We start from the raw sequence: 22,286 nt of genomic DNA on the forward strand, positions 1-22,286 counted from the left end.
GTGTATGTGAGACAGGCTTGGTATATGGAAAAGTTTAAATTTTTTTATGTAAATATTTGATCATGTATGGGATTTTATCAGGTATACAGGTTGCTTGTTAGGCTTGCTACGGGTCCCGGCGACTTTAAGTCGATCTGGACCCTAGCGCCGGTAGCGGTCCGGTTTCCAAGTCGTTACAATCTCCATCTTAAGCAAAAAGAATATGCAAATCAAATGAACTCCCTTGCAAATCTACTCTCATGATATGTATTGCAGACTCCTAGCTGGGTTTTAGACCCCTATAGCTTATAAATTCAATGAATCAATCATTTTGGCTAGTAAGTTAAACCTGAGCATCAAGGTTAGTTGCAACATATGTTTCAAAAATAATCTTTTCAACATTGTTTGGGTGATCAATCAACTCTTTTGTTTGGGTGATCAATCAACTCTGATTACCGTCGGACTTTCTCTATTCTAGGCGAAGCCGGGTCCAAGAGAAGAATGCTTATCCAAAAACCATCAAGCTCTCCTTTAGCTGACCAACCCAACGTCTCAAGCTCTGACCAGGACCACTGTAAGCCCAGGTCCAACGGGAGATAATCCAGTCCGGTGATGCGACGTGAGGGAGAATAGTTAGTCCAGTCACTTCGCAGCCCTGCTCGCATGCGCGCCGAGAGAAATTAAATGACCGCCTAGTATGGATAAGAGTTCTGACACACCCGTACGTACGAATCTGAATCACAGAGATAAATGGCACTGTAACAGAAAAGCGGTTAGACGTCACTAGCAAATAAAAAGGAAAGCGATAAAAAGGAAGGAACATCTTTCTCTCCGATTAAGTTTACACAACCATTGTACTAATGGTTTAGCGGTTTCAACATCTACAAAAATGTCACCACCAGAAAGTCTAGGAATCCTTACTTGCATAGTAGGTAGAGCATGAAGGAGCATGAGTTACTTGAAAGTGAAAAAAGAGACAAGATTTATAATGAAAGAGTAAGTTACGTCAACATACGAAGGGAAAAAATATACTAAAGTTAGGTCTATTTTTAAGAGATCAAGAAAATATGGAAAACACAGGTTTTTTTGCAATACTTCTACCAGGATAAGAGAAGGGTTATGAGAAAATTAACCATCATTTTTGCAAGTTTAGAACTCACACAACTTGCACCAAAACCAGAAAATAAATGCTGAACAAGTCATTTCTAATTAAATAAAAAGCCAAAGCACAGGTGGTTTGTAATTGTACCCAAAACACCATTACCCACAAACCAGAGACAGCGAAGTGCTTATAGTCCACCCACAACCCCACCGACTTGTGCCTTAAATCAGTCACAAGCTTTAAACAACCTTTTTGGCTGTAGCGGTGTCTATTAGCAAAGAAGTCGTCAGCAACCGCAGTAGAGGTAACAGGCCAAACGAGGTGGAGAGAGAGGGAAAATACGGGGCAGGGAGAACTCTACTCATTTTTTCTCCCCAAAATGGGGTAGGGAGTTCAGGCATATAGATGCAAAATAAAGCCTTGGTGTAGCCGTTTTTCCTGTCTTCATTCTAATAATTTCAAAGAAATGATGCAAGTACATTAACAACAAAGCTATAAGATGGGCGATGAAAGTGTGGGCCAAAAAATAAGACCATTCCAAAATCAAACCCAAATCATCATATTCGATGGTTGGTCTTCTATGACATTTCCCTGTACCCTCTCATGCAGGGACTGCAATGCCAATAAATGATAACATCTTTGAACAATTATGTTTGGTTACATCAGGGAAATTAAAAGATAATATATCATAAAATGAGCTTGGCCTGCCATTAGGCTACCCAAAAATGTCGCCAGACGCATTGATACACTAAATAAATAAATAAAAACAAAAAGGGTGGAGGGGGATCACAATGAATATCCAACAAAAACTAATTGTTCAATGAACACAGAATAAAATGTTCAAAGCCAGTTTTGCACTCCGATTTTTCCTTAAGACAGTTCAATCACCACCATCGAATTTGTTTCTTTCGAAGAAACAAATGCCTTCCTCTGGTGCGTTATGCCATAGATTAGTCCATACGGACAAACCTTAAGACTCGATGCAAGCCATTACTCGCCAGGTTAAGAATCCAATCACCAAGAACATATGACATGCACCAACCTTCTCGTATTCTGAGCATAAACTAATTGCCTAATCATCAAATCATCTTATCAAGTACCAGTCCCGTTGTTTTACAAATGGGGCACCAATTCTTAAGCATCAGCCATTGCTTAATACAGTCAGTGTGAAAATCGTGCCCACAGTCTAGCGTGCCCACATCTTCTCCATTATTATATTCCTCCTGCACGCAAGTAAACCATTATATAAGCTAATGATGGAGGTACTTTAAGGAATAACACACAAGACAAAAATCGGTTACCTGACAAATGCAACAAGGTTCTGCCTCCACTTCAGCCCTTGCTGCAACAGAATACTTCCGGTGCCTTAGCCGGGTTAAGATAGTCTCCTCACTCAATCCAGTGCTAACATTTCCAATGCGCTCTTCCAAGGCCAACAATTCCTACAATTCCAACAACAATAAAAAAGATTGCATTATGAAACCAATGTAAAAAAAAAATCAACCAGAAAGTTAGATGTCCAAAAACCTCCTATTTTACCTCATATGACATGTTATCAACATCAAGCCGCATATCCCTATGCCTATCATGAATATCGGCTACTCCAAAAAGTACTGATTGATCAAGAATCATGACATCCTGAAGCAGAAGCACAAATCAAATAAATATTATTTTATTATAAGAACACAAAAATTCACTAATCATGTGTCTGTCATGATTTTAAGGTTCAATGTTCATATATGATAACATCAAATGTCGTAAGCCTCACAAAAAACACTCTTCTTCTTGACATCATGCGCTAGATATACATGGCATGTCAATTGTCAAACAAGTGAAAAAAGCAGGAAAAGAAGAAGAAAAAGAAGAAGAAGAACAAGAGCCAGGAACATTGTCATATAGGATAACAATGTTCACGAATTAAGCATGTGCCCATTGCATATTCAGGAACAACTATATAAGAACATTGTATAGTGCTTTAATTTTTTTTTTCTTTTTTAATGTTAGATTAGGCATTCAGAAAGTCTGTCATTACATTAGAAAAACTAGATCCTATTAATTAGATCAAAAGAAGTGTTACAGCCATAAACATGTACTGTGTTATCTTCTGTCTCACATATTAAATATGTAATGCAAAATAAATTATGCAAAAGTGGAAATATTTGGTAATGTTTGCACCATTCTGCTTCTGATTAACCAAAAACATCATTTACTGTCATAACACTGAAATAAATAATTAATGTCCGCTTGAATCATCCTTTCAAGCTAAAAAAGCAACCAGTTTCACTGCTTATTGATTAAGTTCTGAAGCAGTGGCCAACACCAAAGGACTGAGAAACAGATTATCTGGTTGTTTCTCCACTTAATAATGACCAAATTGACATGGAATTGCAGCTTAAATATGAGAAGGACAAACTAACCTCAAATCGCAAGCTCTCACCCCTTCGCATGAGATCTAAGACATTGCGAATCTGCTACAGAAAATTTTTTAGAAAAAAGGTCATTGTGAGTTCCAGAAGAATGCTTGTTTGCAACATTATGGACTTAGTTTAGACTGTAAGAAGGACACCATTACTTAATACATTAGACATCAACGCACAGACAACAGAGACAGAGAGAATAGAGAGAGGGATGGCAGATGGACTAAAATAAGCAAAAGTTAAAGATTTTTCTCAAAAATTCTCTTGCTATTTCCATTTGTTTCTGTTCCTTTATTTCATTGGTAAATTTTTCTATTCTATCAGTAATTATGACTTAGAAGTTCTTAAATAATCAATGCTGTTTGATGAATATTAAGATATACTTGTGCTAAATAATCTGACTAAACCTACTATTGTGCCATCTATGTACTCACTAAATATTTTAACACAGAATTTTAGTGCCAGTTAGCATAACCATTAAATCTGTCAGTCACAATACTAGAAACTTGAATAAAAGATATCATTACAATGGGCTATTTCTGTAGTTCGAGCAATTATTATAAATTGGAAAATTTTACTAGTTTGGATTTTTCCCAAAGAAAAATTCACATTTCAAAAAGAAAAAACAAAGCTACACAATATAGTCCAGAACAGACCTCAGACACAAGAAGCCTGCTTCTTCCTTCACTGGCAGCAGCCAAATTTCGCAAAGGATAAGGAATTCCAAGTACACCATCACCCTGTCTATCCATCCACAATGCCGACCTTGGATGTGATCGATGATGCACTTGGGTACCAACTCCCGAAGAAACCATTGCTTCTTCGGGGGTTCCAGAAGAACCCGAATGCACAGGAGAATTAGTACTCTGGCCTCCAGAATCTGCACCACTAGAAGAAAACAGAGATCGACGAACGTATTCAGCTAATCTCCGTGAATTTCTTGAAGTAGAATTTGGATGAGAAACCCAAGTTGGAGCTGATAAAGGATGGACACTCGAGCTTGAGCCAGACCGTGATGTAGAAGCAATATTTCCAGGAGCACTTGCATTTCCACCAGTTACACTTCTATTTGTTGGATTTCTAACTGAGGTCCTCAACTCAGTTGCTGGTACAAACATAGGATGTGCCCAAATGTTTCTAGATATGCTTCTTGAGCTGCCTTCCTCTCTATCATTCAAAGAGATGGAACTCGATGAGCTACCAGTTCTGGAGCTAGAGCCTTCATTCCACCTAAATGACTGGACATTTTGTGGCAAAGGAGGAACAGGGACAACAGGAGGCTGACTCTGTGCCGTTGCACCTTCTAATGCTGGTAGTGACCTAAAGTCCAATGGATGATCAATTGGGAGAAGTCTTAAAGAGCGTTGGGCAGATGGTACACTGGAGCGCCTAACAGCACTCCCCGTAGAAAATAAAGCAGGGGGGAGAGATTCATGAGTTGAAGGATTTATTCTCAATCGAAAATTTCTCTGTGAGGCTTCAGTACGTCCTGCAACTGATGTTTCAGGACGTTCTGACACATCATCAGAAGCTAGCCCTCTCAAACCTAATCCAAGCCTGGGGTTCACCTGTTCTGGAGCAGATATACTTAAGCTGCTGCCTGCACCATAATGAGAAGCAACACCAGGCCATGCACTACTTTCTGCGCATGGAAAGAAACTAGAACCTCCACTCACAGAGGACTGTCCAATATGTCCCTCGACTGCCTTTCTTTTGCATGAATGACGATGACCATCCAAGGAACAACCTGGTCTTCCATCACTCTCTTCCAACGTGTATCCACTGCTTCCAGAAGGATGAAGGAATGTGTTGGAACCACCAGCAGGAGGAACCCGCTCATTTTCTGCTACCCCAGACTTGTACACGTTAGAGGCATCCATGACTTGAACATTATCACTATGACACACAAAACCCGCATTCAGGTTGAGATTCTGTGGAATCGCATTGGAATTGGAACTTTGCACAAATTGAGGATTCCCGTTTACACTCTCCCGTGAAAGAATATTGCTAGGTTCATATTGCCTTTCTCCTAACTGTCTACCAGCTCCAGCACAACTACTTGATGAAGCTGACCATCCTCGTTCCAACTTCTGCTCTTCATGACTTGCATCACTTTGTGCACCACTAGAACTGGGTTCACCCAAACTCCATCCACCGGTATGTTGTCGTTCTTGATCAACAGAATTGACATATGCACTGGTCATGTGACTAGGCGACAGCATAAAGTCTGCTAATCGGTTTTCTGCAGGGTTTGGAATGTTATTCCAGCAAATTTGCTGATCTATGATAGCATTACCTGATGTAGATCCATGGTCAAAGTCCAGCATTTCTGGCAAAGAGCCAACAATACCCCTCTGCCCTTGCATTAGGGCTGCTGCTAATAATCTAGATTATAAGTTATGGGCAGAAGCTGTAGAAAATTCCAACGCAAACAGCAAACACACTTCTGCTAAATCTGGCACAACAAATCAAAATTTAACAGATGAATAATAAATTTATCATAAAAGAGCTTCACAAGATATATATGCATGATCATTTATATTATAAGAGACATATAAAAGTATTCATAGCATTCTTAGCAAGAACAAGAAGATAAGGACATTAAAATTTATTTTGCCCCACAAGCAGAACCTAGTAATATATCCTTACCCATCTACAATATGTTATGGGTTACTTCTACCAGTTTACTTCTCCTTGATTTGTTCCATCCTGTAAGAAAGAAGAATGGGGTGCAAAGTGGTGTGTTCTGCAGGTGTTTCAGAATATATAAACGTTTATTTGCTTCAGTTTTTAAGATAGAAAGTGCTCAGCCTCATCTCAAGAAATACATGTTAAGTATTTAACTGTGGTTCCAAAGGCCTTGAAGTTGCCCATACTTTTGAAAGATGGCATTTTGTAATCTCAATATGAAGTAAATACTGCTGCCTTGTGATCCATTAACATATTCCCACAACAATTGCAAAGAAGCAATCTCAAACATCAGCAATGGACATTATAAAAGAACAGTACTACACGTTTACAATCGTACAAGGCACCCAACAGAAGAGAGTATTCAACCCTAAATCATAATCAAGTTCACCAACACTGTGTTTGGTATTATTCATTTTACAAGAAAAGAAGTTTCTTACAAAATCATTTATGATTTCTTTGATATCTAAATGAAAATTTTGGAGGTTAAAAAATAAATAAATTTTTCATTCCAAGGGAAAAAAATTGATAGAAAAGAATTTAATTGAATTATTGTGAAATTTTTTATTCCAAACAAGGGATAAAGCAACTACAAACTGGAATCCCCAATAGGAATAGCAACGGCACCCCCCCCCCCTTCATCACCACCCCAGCACCCCCGCAGCAAACACCGCAAAAAAGGAAGGAGAGAGAGAGGGGGAGACCATTTCAGGAGACCACAAATCCATCTTATTGCTTACCATCAAAAAGGTAGAGCAAGCTGAACTAAATACGCAGAGACAAACCATGAAATTCAGATTAATAGGTAAAAATTTGTATGCTTCCTAAAGCTTCACCTGGTCAAACTAGGTAACTCACGAGGAACGGCTAATTCAATATCAGATTGTATCATAGTAAAAATATATATATAAAAAAAAGGGACATCTGTAAATCCCACAGCATCTAAACGCAAAAACCAGGAACATAGTTAAACCGAAAAAAAAAAGGTTGTTTTCTATTTTCTTAAAAAAGGGGCTTTTAACAAATTGAAACAAAACCAAAAACCTGCTATAAAGCTTTACAGATTAAACCTAATAACCCGATAAATTGAGGCAAGCATTAAGAAGGGGGAAAAAAAAAAGAAAGGTTTTAAAAATTAAAAAAAAATTAAAAAAAAAAATAAACACCGTTCACACCCCATCTCATCATCAATCGATCGAGCCGAAGAAACAAAAATTCAAATCTAAAGAGCTTACCTAAGAAATAGGAATAGAGAAGCCTGATCGATCTAAGAATCTGCAACCCAAAATAAAGGAAAAAGAAATGAGCAAAACAAAAATAGCAAAAAAATTGAAGAAAATCTCTAGTTCGCTAAGGATGCGATGCTATACCTCTTTCTGGAGAAAAGAAAGAGAAAAAACGAGCAGGAAAAGAAAACAAAACCCCAGTGAGAGAAGAATGCAAAGAAGAGGAGAGAAGGAGGCTTTGAAGGAGATGGATATGCGATTGGGAACACACTGTAGAAGAGAAAAAGGGAAATTAAAAGAGACAGTAATCGTTAATTTACGAAATAACCCAAAGTGAGAGAATTTCTTTTCTTTTTTTTTTTAATAGAGAGAAACAGTTTTCAAACAAAGATTTGCGGAAAAAAATATAAAAAATACAAAAGACAAAAGGAAAGTAGCAGATGCGTCCATCTCCTAATCACATAGAAACAACTCTGCTAAAAAGGTGTCCCCAATTAGGCCCTTCACCAAATTAATCCCTTCTCTCTCTTTTAATTTATTGGATAATTTTATTTGGCATCACTTATAATTTAATTTTTATTATATAATTTAAAGTTAATTTAATTCTTGAAATTTCATTATTTTTATCATTAAATAATTCAATTCAAAAAAAATAAAAAGTAAAATCAAATTATGTTTGTGAAAAAATTATCATAAATACATCATCTCACAAAAACGTGAGTGATAAAACTATACTTTAATTTTAAATGAATACGTCTCTACCTTCACTCCTGTTTTTTATCGGAAACAAACACAAATTTTTATACATAATTTAATAAATAAATAACTTATTAATTAAAATTATAATAAACTTTATATTTAAATTTAAATTAATAATAATTTTATATTTACACGATGCATGCCCAAACTTCCATATATATTTATTTTATTTTTTTTACAAAATACTAAATTTTATTTTAATTATTTATAATGGCCCTCAAAATCATATGACATTTAAGTCTTAAAAATACATATTTAAAAAATCTTACTATTAATGTATATTTCAAAGATTAATTAAAAAATAACTAATCAAAATTTTATTTTAATGAGTTACTAAAACAACTAATATAAAATAAAATAATTGTTTATGTTCAAATGCTACATGTTATTTCCTCCATTACTAATTTTATATTTTTTTATTATCCTAAAAATTATTTTTTTATAAATTAATAATTATAACTCTATTTAATTTCATTTTATTTTTAGTAAATTTCTTAAAATATTTCTCAATAATTAATAAAATTTACTGTATTTAAATTGGATATAATTAAAAAAATTATTTTTTAATATATGTAAAAAAATAAAATGGATAAAAATTATGAATTGAATAATATTATCATTGTTATTATTGGTGTGGTTAGTAATAAAGAATATATTTTTTTATTATTTTAACATATGTATTCCTTAAAATTATAGGGTGCATATGAAAACATTTTTTTGCCTCCATATTATTATTATTTTAAAGAAATTCTTTTTATACGGTAAAAATTAATAATTTATTTTGACACTCTTAAAATATTTTCTAATTCCACTCCTAGATTTGAATCCGACAAAACCGATCCACTTGAGTATGTTCATGAGAAGATCTCGCCGGAACTTCTGAGCTCCGGATTCAAAGAGGCGGATAAAAGGGAGGCCATAATCGCTTTGGCAAGGAAGAAAAATATTTGCCAACCTAACCACATAAAGAAAAGGCCAAAGCCTCCCCTATCATCATATGATGCCAACATTTTGTTGTGTGTGAGTATGTGGTGGTGGGTTCAATCACATGTTAAGCTTCCACGCTTTGACGTGATCAAAATTGGAGTCTAAATAAAATTTTGGCCTAGTAATTTGACTTTAGGTGCAAAGAATATCATCCATTAGGGCAAACGCTATAGGCCAAAAAGGGATTAAAATATAATCCCCAAATGGAAAATCTAATTATTAGCCTAATACACAATTACTCTTAGCAGTATATTTTTGAGTAACTTTCAACAAAAATGGATTAGAATGGCCTCATGAGAGGATAGAGGTTAATTAATAGAATGGTTGATAAGAAATTGGGGAAATAACCATTCAATTTCAACTCCCAATAGCAAGAGGCTTACCTAGGGATGGCAGGCGGGCGGGTTTTTACGGGTACCCGATCCGCCCAAACCCTATTAGGACGGATTTGGGTATTTACAAAACGGATTTGGGCGGATTCGGATTTGAAAAATTTTACCCGTCTCGGATTCGGGTAGGGTTCGGGATTAGGTGATCGGATACCCGTTACCCGAACCCGTTTAGCTATACTAACCCTAATTCCTTATCTCTAATTCATTTTCTCATTTTACTCGAGCTTCTCTCTCAGTCGGCGTGTAATACCCGGCTAGACTCCGGTATCGGAATTCCTACCGTCCGGTGGAATCTCGGATGTCGGAGACCTCTAGAAGGGTAAAACCATGTTTTCATGAAATGTTTTAATGTTTTTTATGATTTTAAGTAAAAAGGAAATGAGTTTTTGAATAAAAACAACCTTGGAGGAAAGCTCAGGTTCGGCCGCCGAAACTCAAAGTTCGGCCGCCGAACATGCATGCGTTGCGGGTGCGCTTTAGGCCCCCGAAAGCATAAGTGAGGGAAGTCCAGGTTCGGCCGCCGAACCTCAAGTTCGGCCGCCGAACATGGCATGCATGCGGAGGCACATTCGGCCTCCGAACGTGGCCTGGCCAGCCACTATAAAAGGGTCCCTTAGCCGAAAACGGGCGAGCTTTTCCCCATTTTCGGCCAAGGTGAGCTCTCCGCCACCACTCTCCGATCTTTGATGCTTTTCCTCTAGATCCTTCAAGTTTTTCACTTGTTTTGACTTTGTTTTGAAGATTTGAGCTTTTGAACAAAGTTTTGGAGTTTTGAGGTTCAAGAACTCAAATCTCTCCCAACCCCAAGTTTAGTCGCCTCTACTCTCGATCTTCAAGAGGTAAGAGTCGATCTCTAGCTTATGTTATGTTTTAAGCAAGTTTTATGAAGTTCATGGGGGTAGAATGCATGTTTAGGTTAAAGTTATGTTTATGGGTATAAATGTATGTTCATGAACAATGTGGCTTGCAAATGCTTGTGTATGTGTGTTGTAGTTGGGGTTTAAGGTAGTTTGAGACCCCTAGGAGCTTGTGTGCATATTTTGGTTGAGCTAAATGCATGATGGTATGAGTTTGAGGCTTTTGTGCATGTTTGAACCAAGTTTCTGCCATTTGGGAGAAACCAGGTTCGGCAGCCGAAGGGACTTTCGGCCGCCGAACCCTCTTGTGGAGGCAGCCTTCGGCTGCCGAAGCTTGCCCCCAAAAGGAGACTTTCGTCTCTGTCTGGGAGTTTCGGCCGCCGAAAGTGTCGCCGAACATGCATGAGTTTCGCCTCTGTCTGGGAGTTTCGGCCGCCGAAGGTGCCGCCGAACCTGCCTGACTTTCGGCTCTGGAGGGACTTTCAGCCGCCGAACCTGCCGCCGAAAGTGCCCTGTCCAGCCTTTCTTTGCATGTTTTGCATGGATGTTTTGAGATGTTTTAGGGGGTTTTTGGGGGATGTTTTAGAGTTATGTTCTAGTATGTTGGTCCCTCATTTGAGTCCACCTGTGTAGGTTCGGACCCGAGGAACCGAGGACCCCAGCTGTGATTCTGTTGCCCCAGTGTTTGGTCAGAGCTAGCCAGAGGTGAGTGGAATGACTCTTATGGTTTTAAATAAATAAATAAATCAGTTTTGAGCATGTTCATGTATCACGGATGCCATGTGATATTCTAGGATGCTTGCATTAGAAATCACGAATATGTTGCATTGCATAATATGTTGATGATGTGGATGAATGTTGAATGATCCATTAGCCCTCATATGTTATGACATGATGATATGATATGGAAGTCCAGGTGTGGCCTGCACTACGCCCCTGGCACTATGTAAGAGAAAGACCGGATGTGGCCTGCACTACGCCCCCGGCATCATGGATTATGTATGTTATGTTATGTTATGTATAAGAGAAAGACCAGGTGTGGCCTGCACTACGCCCCTGGCATGATTGGATTATGTAGAGGGCTAAATGGTGACGAGTTCATCCTTGATATGATTAGTTGTGATGTGATGCATTTCATGTTATCATATGTTTTAAATGCTTTACTATTCTGCTCACTGGGCTCTAGTAGCTCACCCCTCTCCCAAATTCCCCAGGTTTGCAGGTACGGGTTAGACAGAGAAGTCAAGAAGAGTAAGAAGTCTTATGTATGTAATAGTTAGAAAGTGGACATGACAGATTGTATAATGATGTATAGATATGTAATGTAAGGATATTGAGATTATAAGTGTGCTTGACCATAGTTTAATGTAATCCCTTTTGAAACATGATCTTAATGTTATTGATGTCCATGTTTAGCCAACTCAACTCTTGTTATGCCACCCATTGGGGGCATTGTTGAGATCCCACAGAGGGGTCGAGTTTATGATTATGTATATGTTCAGTGCATGCACAGGTTGAGTTTGGTGGATGATAGAATGTATGAAAGAAAAGTTTTAAATTTTTATGTATGATTGTTGATCATGTATGGGATTAAACAGGTTTACAGGTTGCATGTCAGGCTTGCTACGGGTCCCGGCGGCCTTAAGCTGATCTGGATCCTAGCGCCGGTAGCGGTCCGATTTTCGGGTCGTTACAGAATGGTATCAGAGCCCTAGGTTCATATGGTCGGACCTAGAGTGTCGGGCTCATAGATGTTATAGAAGGTCAAGCACAATAGGAAGGTCATGTCCACTAGGATAGGATGAGGAGTCCTATCTTACATGATGATGTGAAATGCTATGATATGAATGATATGCTATGATGTGCGATGCGGGTTCATGTGTGCCCACATGAACCATATGATGCTAATGTTTATGTGATGTGTACTGTTTTTCAGAAAACAGGATGAGAGGAACTCGTCGATCAGCAAGATTAACTGGAGTACCACCTGAGGATGAGGGCACGAGCGCCCGTCCTCCAGCATTGCCTAGGGCAATGTCTAGTAGGTCTAGCAGAGAAAGAGCAGTAAGAGACCCTAGAAGGTCTTTGGATCTGGGAAGAAGCAGATCAGTCAGAGGAACAGTTCAGGGAGGAGCGTCAGAGGACATGGGGGATGATATGGATGTAGAGCAGAGGAGGGATGGCAGTCTGGGAGTTAGTATGTCAGAAGAAGGAATGGGAGAATCCCAAGGAGGCACTCAGGCCTCAGGATTTGTTCAGCCACCTTACTACCCACCCTTCTCACAAAACCCTGGGTATTCGATGGGAGGCACATCGGACTACCACAGCTTTAGCCCTTATCCCTCACAGATGCCATACCCACCCTACTACCCACCATATTCTCAGTACCCAATGTATCCACCTCCACCTTACTATCCAAATCCAGCAAACCCTACCCCAGGGGATGCTGCACCTCCTCCTCCAGCAGAACCAGCAGCCCCAGTTACCCAACCTCCTAGACCTAGCTCAGCCAGTGGGAGCAAGGTCAAGATGACCGACTACATGAAGTTGGGTGCTCCCCAGTATGAAAAAGGGGATGACCCATTTGTGTATCTGGAGAGGGTTAAGGTGATCACAGATGAGATTGGGGCTGATGATAGTAGAGCCATACAGATGGCTGGGTTCACACTTAAGTGCAAGAAGGCACGAGAGTGGTTCAAGAATTATGTGAACCCGAAAGTGGATAGCATGTCTTGGGAAGAGTTTGCAAACGAGTTTGCAGGATGGGCTTTCCCATATAGTTCAAGGGAACTGAAGATGATAGAGTTTGAGCAGCTGAGGCAGACTGATGAGATGGGTGTAGAGGAGTTCACAGACAGATTCTTGGAACTGTTGCCTTTTGCAGGGCAAAGTCTTGACTCAGACCAGAAAAGGTCAAGGAGGTATATCATGAAACTCCACTCCAGATATTCCTTCTTGATCCAGTCAGCAGATAGGGAGAGCTTCCATGCCATAGTAGATATGGCTCGGAAAATGGAGGCCAGTGCCATCGTTCAAGGATCAGTTAAACAGTCAGTGGCACAGCCTTCTGGTTTTAAGACCCCAGGCTCTTCTTCAATGAGTGCAGCAACCTCAGGTAGCAAGAAGTGGGACAGAGGTCCCAGGAAGTCTAAGAAGAACAAGTTCTGGAACAAGGTTAAGTCCAGTCTGGGACTAGGGAGTGGCTCAAGCTCTGGTGCGGATAATGCAGTTTGTGCAAGGTGTGGTAAGCCACACAGGGGAGTATGTCGGTTTGGGACGACGGCCTGTTACAGATGTGGTCAGGAGGGGCATATGTCTCGAGATTGTCCAAGAGCAGCCCCGATGGCACAGTCCCAGCAGACAGCTTCAGCCAGTGTAGCGCAGCCAGCAGCTCCAGCCATGACTCAGGCCAGTGGCAGAGGCAGAGGGAGAGGAGCAGCCTCTTCTTCAGCGGGTTTCAGAGGTGAAGGTCCATCAGCTCCAGCGCGGATCTTCACGATGACACAGCAGGAGGCAGATGCATCTAACACCGTGGTGGCAGGTAACTTAGTCATCGGTTGTTCAGATGTGTATGCCTTGATGGACCCTGGTGCATCTCATTCTTTTGTTACTCCGAGAGCCGTCCAGAGGTTAGGGTTGATGATCTCTGAGTTAGAGTGTCCTCTCTGGGTCAGTGGACCCAAGTGTGATCCATCAGTGGCAGAGTCAGTCTGCCAATGTAGTCCTGTGTTTGTTGAGGGAAGATGCTTATCCGCCGACCTTGTGGTTCTAGACTTGACAGATTTTGACGTCATTCTAGGGATGGACTGGTTATCTACCCATGGTGCTACCTTGGACTGCAGGGACAAGGTAGTCAGGTTCAGAGGTCAGGATGGGTCAGAGGTTGTCTTCAGAAGAGACAGGAGGGGTACACCTAGAGGTCTGATATCAGCTCTTCAAGCTCGTAGGTTGCTTAGGAGGGGATGTCAGGGGTATTTGGCTCATGTGAGAGAGCTTAGCAGTCAGGTTAGAGAGCCCGCCTCGGTGCCAGTGGTTAGAGAGTTTCTAGACGTCTTCCTAGACGAGTTGCCAGGTTTACCACCTGCTAGGGAGATAGAGTTCGAGATAGAATTGATGCCTGGAACTCGACCGATCTCTATCCCTCCCTACAGGATGGCTCCAGCCGAGTTGAAGGAATTGAAAGAACAGTTGCAAGAGCTGGTAGACAAGGGCTTCATCCGACCGAGTACCTCACCCTGGGGTGCTCCAGTCTTGTTTGTCAGAACGAAGGATGGATCCCTTAGACTTTGTATCGATTACAGGCAGTTGAACAAAGTCACTACCAAGAACAAGTACCCTTTGCCAAGGATCGACGATCTATTCGACCAGCTAGCAGGAGCGGGTTGTTTCTCTAAAATAGATCTGAGATCTGGGTACCATCAGCTAAGGATCAGAGATGAGGACGTGCCAAAGACGGCTTTCAGGACCAGATATGGGCATTATGAGTTCCTTGTAATGCCGTTCGGGTTAACAAACGCCCCTGCAGCATTCATGGATCTCATGAATAGAGTGTTTAGCCAGTACTTGGATCACTTCGTTATTGTCTTCATAGATGATATCTTAGTGTATTCCAGGAATGCAGAGGAGCATGCCCATCATCTGCGGTTGGTCTTGCAGACTTTGAGGGAACATGGCTTGTATGCCAAGTTCTCTAAATGTGAATTCTGGCTGAGGAGCATTTCGTTCTTGGGGCATGTAGTGTCAGAGAATGGGATTGAGGTGGACCCCAAGAAGACAGAAATTGTGGCTAACTGACCTAGACCCACTTCAGTGACAGAGATTAGAAGTTTCTTGGGTTTGGCAGGTTACTACAGGAGGTTCGTTCAGGACTTCTCAAAGATAGCAGCTCCTCTGACCAGACTAACCAGGAAGAATCAGAAGTTTCTGTGGACCGACCAGTGCGAAGAGAGTTTCGAAGAGCTTAAGAAGAGGTTGACTTCAGCACCAGTTTTAGCTCTGCCATCTAGTGATGAGGACTTCACAGTCTTTTGTGATGCGTCCCGTGTGGGACTGGGTTGTGTACTGATGCAGAATGAGAGGGTGATTGCTTATGCTTCTAGGCAGCTGAAGAAGCATGAGTTGAATTACCCCACACATGACCTTGAGATGGCAGCAGTAATCTTTGCACTCAAGATGTGGAGGCACTACCTCTATGGGGTAAAATGTGAGATCTTCACAGATCATAAAAGCCTGCAGTACATCCTGAGTCAAAGACACTTGAACTTGAGACAGAGGAGATGGGTAGAGCTGCTGAGTGACTATGATTGCAAGATTCAGTATCATCCGGGTAAGGCGAATGTCGTGGCAGACGCCCTAAGCCGGAAGTCACTAGGCAGTCTATCCCACATCACGGCAGAGAGGAGACCAGTGGTGAAGGAGTTTTACAAGCTCATTGATGAAGGTCTACAGTTAGAGTTGTCTGGTACCGGTGCTTTAATGGCCCAGATGAGAGTGACACCTGTGTTTCTGGAGCAAGTGGCTCAGAAACAGCATAAGGACCCAGAGTTAGTGAAGATTGCCAGGACTGTTCAGTCAGGCAAGGACAGTGAGTTCAGATTTGACAATAAGGGGATCCTCCGCTATGGGAGTCGATTGTGTGTACCAGATGACATAGGGCTTAAAGGAGACATTATGAGAGAGGCTCATAATGCAAGATACAGCGTTCACCTCGGAGCCACCAAGATGTATCAAGATTTGAAGAAGGTTTATTGGTGGCCAGCGATGAAGACAGAAGTGGCACAGTTCGTGTCAGCCTGCGAAGTGTGTCAGAGGGTGAAGCTGAAACATCAGAAGCCGGCTGGAATGCTTAACCCGCTACCTATTCCAGAGTGGAAATGGGAGAATATAGCTATGGACTTCGTAGTGGGGTTACCGGCAGCGTCCAACAGAGTGGACTCCATATGGGTGATTGTGGACAGACTCACCAAATCTGCTCACTTTATCCCTGTCAGGAGTGGCTACTCTGTGGACAAGTTGGCGCAGGTATATGTGGATGAGATCGTCAGGCTGCATGGGGTTCCGATTTCGATAGTGTCGGATAGAGGGCCCCAGTTCACCTCCAGATTTTGGCGGAGTCTGCAGAATGCCATGGGTACTAGATTGGATTTCAGTACTGCCTTCCACCCCTAGACGGACGGACAGTCCGAAAGGACCATCCAGACTATTGAGGATATGCTTAGAATGTATGTGCTGGACTTTGGCGGTTCTTGGAGGCAGCATCTACCTTTGGTGGAGTTTGCCTACAATAACAGCCATCATGCTAGCATCGGGATGGCTCCATATGAAGCTTTATATGGGAGGAAGTGCAGGTCACCTGTTTGCTGGGAGGAAGTTGGAGAAAAGGCCTTGGCAGGGCCTGAGCTTGTAGAGATCACCAGCAGGGTGGTACCCATAATCAGAGAGAGAATCAAGACTGCTGCAAGCAGACAGAAGAGTTATGCAGACATCCGCAGAAGACAGGTAGAGTTTCAGGAGGGGGATCTGGTATTGCTCAAGGTGTCTCCAATGAAAGGAGTGGTTCGCTTTGGGAAGAAAGGTAAACTAGCCCCACGATACATCGGACCCTTTGAAGTCTTGCAAAGGATTGGGAATGTGTCGTACAAACTGGATTTACCTGCTTCAATGGCAAGAATCCATCCGGTTTTCCATGTTTCAATGTTGAGGAAATTTGTGTCAGATCCGGGCAAGGTTCTTAGTGAGCCTGATGTGGAGATCCAAGAGGATCTCACCTATGTTGAGCAGCCAGTGCGGATCGTAGACACCCAGATCAGAAAGCTAAGAAACAAGGAAATCCCGATGGTGAAAGTTCTATGGAACCACCACAATATGGAAGAGTGCACCTAGGAGACACGGGAGTCCATGCTCCAGCAATACCCTTATCTTTTCTAAGGTTAGTTTCTTATATGTTTCATGTGTTTTATGTGTATGTTATGTGTATGCCATGCTATGTGTTAGTTGAGGAACATTCGGGGACGAATGTTCTTAAGGGGGGGAGAATGTAATACCCGGCTAGACTCCGGTATCGGAATTCCTACCGTCCGGTGGAATCTCGGATGTCGGAGACCTCTAGAAGGGTAAAACCATGTTTTCATGAAATGTTTTAATGTTTTTGATGATTTTAAGTAAAAAGGAAATGAGTTTTTGAATAAAAACAACCTTGGAGGAAAGCTCAGGTTCGGCCGCCGAACATGCATGCGTTGCGGGTGCGCTTTAGGCCCCCGAAAGCATAAGTGAGGGAAGTCCAGGTTCGGCCGCCGAACATGGCATGCATGCGGAGGCACATTTGGCCCCCGAACGTGGCCTGGCCAGCCACTATAAAAGGGTCCCTTAGCCGAAAACGGGCGAGCTTTTCCCCATTTTCGGCCAAGGTGAGCTCTCCGCCGCCACTCTCCGATCTTTGATGCTTTTCCTCTAGATCCTTCAAGTTTTTCACTTGTTTTGACTTTGTTTTGAAGATTTGAGCTTTTGAGCAAAGTTTTGGAGTTTTGAGGTTCAAGAACTTAAATCTCTCCCAACCCCAAGTTTGGTCGCCTCTACTCTCGATCTTCAAGAGGTAAGAGTCGATCTCTAGCTTATGTTATGTTTTAAGCAAGTTTTATGAAGTTCATGGGGGTAGAATGCATGTTTAGGTTAAAGTTATGTTTATGGGTATAAATGTATGTTCATGAACAATGTGGCTTGCAAATGCTTGTGTATGTGTGTTGTAGTTGGGGTTTAAGGTAGTTTGAGACCCCTAGGAGCTTGTGTGCATGTTTTGGTTGAGCTAAATGCATGATGGTATGAGTTTGAGGCTTTTGTGCATGTTTGAACCAAGTTTCTGCCATTTGGGAGAAACCAGGTTCGGCAGCCGAAGGGACTTTCGGCCGCCGAACCCTCTTGTGGAGGCAGCCTTCGGCTGCCGAAGCTTGCCCCCGAAAGGAGACTTTCGTCTCTGTCTGGGAGTTTCGGCCGCCGAAAGTGCCGCCGAACATGCATGAGTTTCGTCTCTGTCTGGGAGTTTCGGCCGCCGAAGGTGCCGCCGAACCTGCCTGACTTTCGGCTCTGGAGGGACTTTCGGCCGCCGAACCTGCCGCCAAAAGTGCCCTGTCCAGCCTTTCTTTGCATGTTTTGCATGGATGTTTTGAGATGTTTTAGGGGGTTTTTGGGGGATGTTTTAGAGTTATGTTCTAGTATGTTGGTCCCTCATTTGAGTCCACCTGTGTAGGTTCGGACCCGAGGAACCGAGGACCCCAGCTGTGAGTCTATTGCCCCAGTGTCTGGTTAGAGCTAGCCAGAGGTGAGTGGAATGACTCTTATGGTTTTAAATAAATAAATAAATCAGTTTTGAGCATGTTCATGCATCACGGATGCCATGTGATATTCTAGGATGCTTGCATTAGAAATCACGAATATGTTGCATTGCATAATATGTTGATGATGTGGATGAATGTTGAATGATCCATTAGCCCTCATATGTTATGACATGATGATATGATATGGAAGTCCAGGTGTGGCCTGCACTACGCCCCTGGCACTATGTAAGAGAAAGACCGGATGTGGCCTGCACTACGCCCCCGGCATCATGGATTATGTATGTTATGTTATGTTATGTATAAGAGAAAGACCAGGTGTGGCCTGCACTACGCCCCTGGCATGATTGGATTATGTAGAGGGCTAAATGGTGACGAGTTCATCCTTGATATGATTAGTTGTGATGTGATGCATTTCATGTTATCATATGTTTTAAATGCTTTACTATTCTGCTCACTGGGCTCTAGTAGCTCACCCCTCTCCCAAATTCCCCAGGTTTGCAGGTACGGGTTAGACAGAGAAGTCAAGAAGAGTAAGAAGTCTTATGTATGTAATAGTTAGAAAGTGGACATGACAGATTGTATAATGATGTATAGATATGTAATGTAAGGATATTGAGATTATAAGTGTGCTTGACCATAGTTTAATGTAATCCCTTTTGAAACATGATCTTAATGTTATTGATGTCCATGTTTAGCCAACTCAACTCTTGTTATGCCACCCATTGGGGGCATTGTTGAGATCCCACAGAGGGGTCGAGTTTATGATTATGTATATGTTCAGTGCATGCACAGGTTGAGTTTGGTGGATGATAGAATGTATGAAAGAAAAGTTTTAAATTTTTATGTATGATTGTTGATCATGTATGGGATTAAACAGGTTTACAGGTTGCATGTCAGGCTTGCTACGGGTCCCGGCGGCCTTAAGCCGATCTGGATCCTAGCGCCGGTAACGGTCCGATTTTCGGGTCGTTACACGGCGCCTCTCTCCCCCCTTCCCTTCCCATAATTTCCAATCGACGCCTCTCTCCCACTTCACTGACGACTGCCGGCAGCCCAGTCGGCACTGGCGACATCTGCTTCCTCTCCCCAGTCAGCGATATCTCCTTCTCTCTCTCCAGTCGGCGATATCTCCCACTTCCCAGTCAACGCATCTCTCCCCCACTTCACTTGACGAGTACCGGCAGCTCAGTCGGCACCGGCAACGTCTCCTTTCTCTCCCCAGTTGACGATAAATCTTCTCTCTCTCCGGTCAGCGATATCTCCTTCTCTCTCTCCAGTGTGGCGACATCTCCCACTTCCCAGTCGGAGACAACTCTTCACTTACCAGGTTAATGTATTTTCCAGTTTAAATGTTATGCAGATAAACTTTACATCTTTTGGCACATTGATATATTTAGTCTCATGGATTGATTTTTTGAGCATCTTTTGTCAGGGGTTTTCCTAACCTTTCTTTTTGCTGTTGTCATCTTCTCTTGTGGTTTTTTTGGATGCTTGGCATTTGTCAATATTGTTTTGAATATTATACTGCAAACTGGGGGTTCTGGCTGACATGCTTGTTGTAGTCAGTAGCTATCTATTTTCGGCACTGCTAGTTTAGTAGTAAAGTAACACATACTGGAATTATGCTAGAAACATGAAAGAAAAAATACTCTTTTCTTTTTTCAGGCACTTAAAATAGTTTTGAAAAAGGAAAATTGGCTGAAATTACAATCAGATACTATAAAAACAATCAGTTTTGATGGGCTTGTTGGGGATGGGGCACCCTTGATCGTTCCATCAGGTGGTGACTCCACTAATATCAGATTGCGTCATTCTCATAAACCATTGAATCTGGTTGACCCTACTGCTGAGAAGAATGGTTTTACAAGTCGGTCAGGTTCAGGTAGTGTGCGGGTATTGCTAAACGGATTTGGAACGGATACGGGTAGTAAAATTAAAACACTAAACGGATTTGGGACGGGTTTGAAAATTTTATATATAATCGAGTTTAAATTTGGGTACTCCCAATTTCGCGGGTACCCTACCCGTTGCCATCCCTCGCTTACCTCTCAGAGAATAATAACTATCTCAAGCCTACATGAAGTGCAACTTCTTCACGTAGGCTTTTTTCATGCCAAAAAAGGCCACATGAAGAAGCTGGTTCACGCAATAGATTATTACCGGCTCATTTGACAGAATTAAAGATCAGATTAATATGGAAAATTCTGGGTGGCGAAACAAGGCACATGCATAGTTAGCCTAACCTGAAATAGCAAATATGCTTTCATACTTTTGTCAATTTGCACACCTTGAGTAAAAGTCATTATGCAAATTTATTGAAAATCAAAGATCTAATACAATGTTCACTCTTTCTCTCGTTTCCAGAGAGAGTCGCTTCTGTCTATGTTTTAGGATTTTCTTTTAGGAGTAAGGCTCCTTTGTTTCTGCCGTTGAGCGGCCTTCCCCATCCAGAATATGGGTTCACTCTCCCATCTTTGGATGGGTGTAAATATTTTTGTTGATGTTGTTTTTTAGCAGATTCGGCGGTTTTAAAGAGAGAGTGTTGTAGATTTGCTCTGGTTCTTTGCTTTTTTACTTATTTTCTGTTGGTTTTCTTGTTGCTGGTGTGTTGGGATTTTGCATACAGGTATGGTTTCCCTCTCCTAGAAGATCTTCTTGGTCTATGTCGAAGCTTCAGTGATAGGAGATTATAGTGCGGACGTTCACGGAGATTTTCTGAAGCTCCCGGTCCGTTAATGCCTATAAGAGAGTGAGATGGCCAGAGCTCTGCCTCCTCCCCATCTCGGGTAGCCATGGCACTGCATGCATCCAGTGGTACGGCTTAGTTCTGAAGTTTTCTGTACGAGAACAGTGGCTCAAGTTTCAGTTACGCCTTTGTTTTCTTTTGCAAGCCTGCGTCGTTTTTTTTTTCTTGCTAATCTGATGCCTAGATTTGATTGATGGAAGCGACTGCTCCTTTAATGGTTCTTTTCTGTGTTTCCTCCATGATCATTCCCAGACAAGCGTCATCTCGGCAATCTTCCCGTCGGCGATGTGCGGCGCCTCTGTTTTAGTTTTTTCGGGGTTTCATACTCGGGTCGAGGGATCCGGTTGCTGTAATCTGCTAAGAGTTTCTTTGTGGGCTTATCTCTTGGGTTGTTTTTTTCTATAGGCTTGGGCTGCTTTTCTTTTTTCTTTTAAGCTGTATTTTTGGACCCTTATTTCTGGGCTTATGCCTTTCTGAATGAAATCTAATTATCTCTTAGCAAAAAAATAAAATAAAATATCTATGCACTAACTTCTTCCTCTCTGCCTTTCTTCACAGCAAAATTTCCATCAAGATAAATCTGCCCATGCAACCTAAGAAAATAGAAAGGAAGAGGCCTTGTTAATGAAAGAAAATCGAGAAATGAAAAAGTACAGTTTTCCCACATAAGAAAAGGACAAGCAACACTCTATAATCAATGGAAAAAAATATATAAGATTTTTTTTTTCCTCAGCAACAAAAAGATGATAAAGCCAGGTCAAACAGCTGTTATCAGAGATCTCTCTTTTTTTTTTCCTACCATC

At 41.6% G+C, this 22,286-nt stretch overlaps 1 protein-coding gene and 1 long non-coding RNA gene across 5 annotated transcripts; one reads left to right on the forward strand and one right to left on the reverse strand.

The window, feature by feature from the left end:
• Positions 1 to 1,699: 1,699 nt before the first annotated feature.
• LOC110606384 (probable E3 ubiquitin-protein ligase RHG1A) lies at positions 1,700 to 7,740 on the reverse strand. Of its 4 annotated transcripts, none has more exons than XM_021745170.2 (7): positions 7,557 to 7,740; positions 7,422 to 7,461; positions 4,155 to 5,953; positions 3,499 to 3,549; positions 2,621 to 2,719; positions 2,383 to 2,523; positions 1,700 to 2,304 (listed from the first exon to the last, which is right to left on the reverse strand). In XM_021745170.2, exons 3-7 carry the CDS (start codon positions 5,862 to 5,864, stop codon positions 2,161 to 2,163), a joined length of 2,145 nt encoding a protein of 714 aa, XP_021600862.1. In that variant the 5' UTR covers positions 5,865 to 5,953; positions 7,422 to 7,461; positions 7,557 to 7,740; the 3' UTR covers positions 1,700 to 2,160. The 4 variants fall into 4 exon arrangements, with proteins under 4 accessions (XP_021600862.1, XP_021600860.1, XP_043809235.1 ...); XM_021745168.2 differs by having other exon boundaries at positions 3,499 to 3,552; XM_043953300.1 differs by lacking the exon at positions 3,499 to 3,549.
• Positions 7,741 to 20,625: 12,885 nt separating this feature from the next.
• LOC110606950 lies at positions 20,626 to 22,011 on the forward strand. The gene is made up of 2 exons (XR_002486589.2): positions 20,626 to 21,551; positions 21,736 to 22,011. It is a non-coding gene; the product is annotated as an uncharacterized LOC110606950 (long non-coding RNA).
• The last annotated feature ends 275 nt before the right edge of the window (positions 22,012 to 22,286 follow it).

The sequence above is a fragment of the Manihot esculenta genome, chromosome 18 (assembly GCF_001659605.2).
Source record: "Manihot esculenta cultivar AM560-2 chromosome 18, M.esculenta_v8, whole genome shotgun sequence".
Lineage (NCBI taxonomy): Eukaryota > Viridiplantae > Streptophyta > Magnoliopsida > Malpighiales > Euphorbiaceae > Manihot > Manihot esculenta.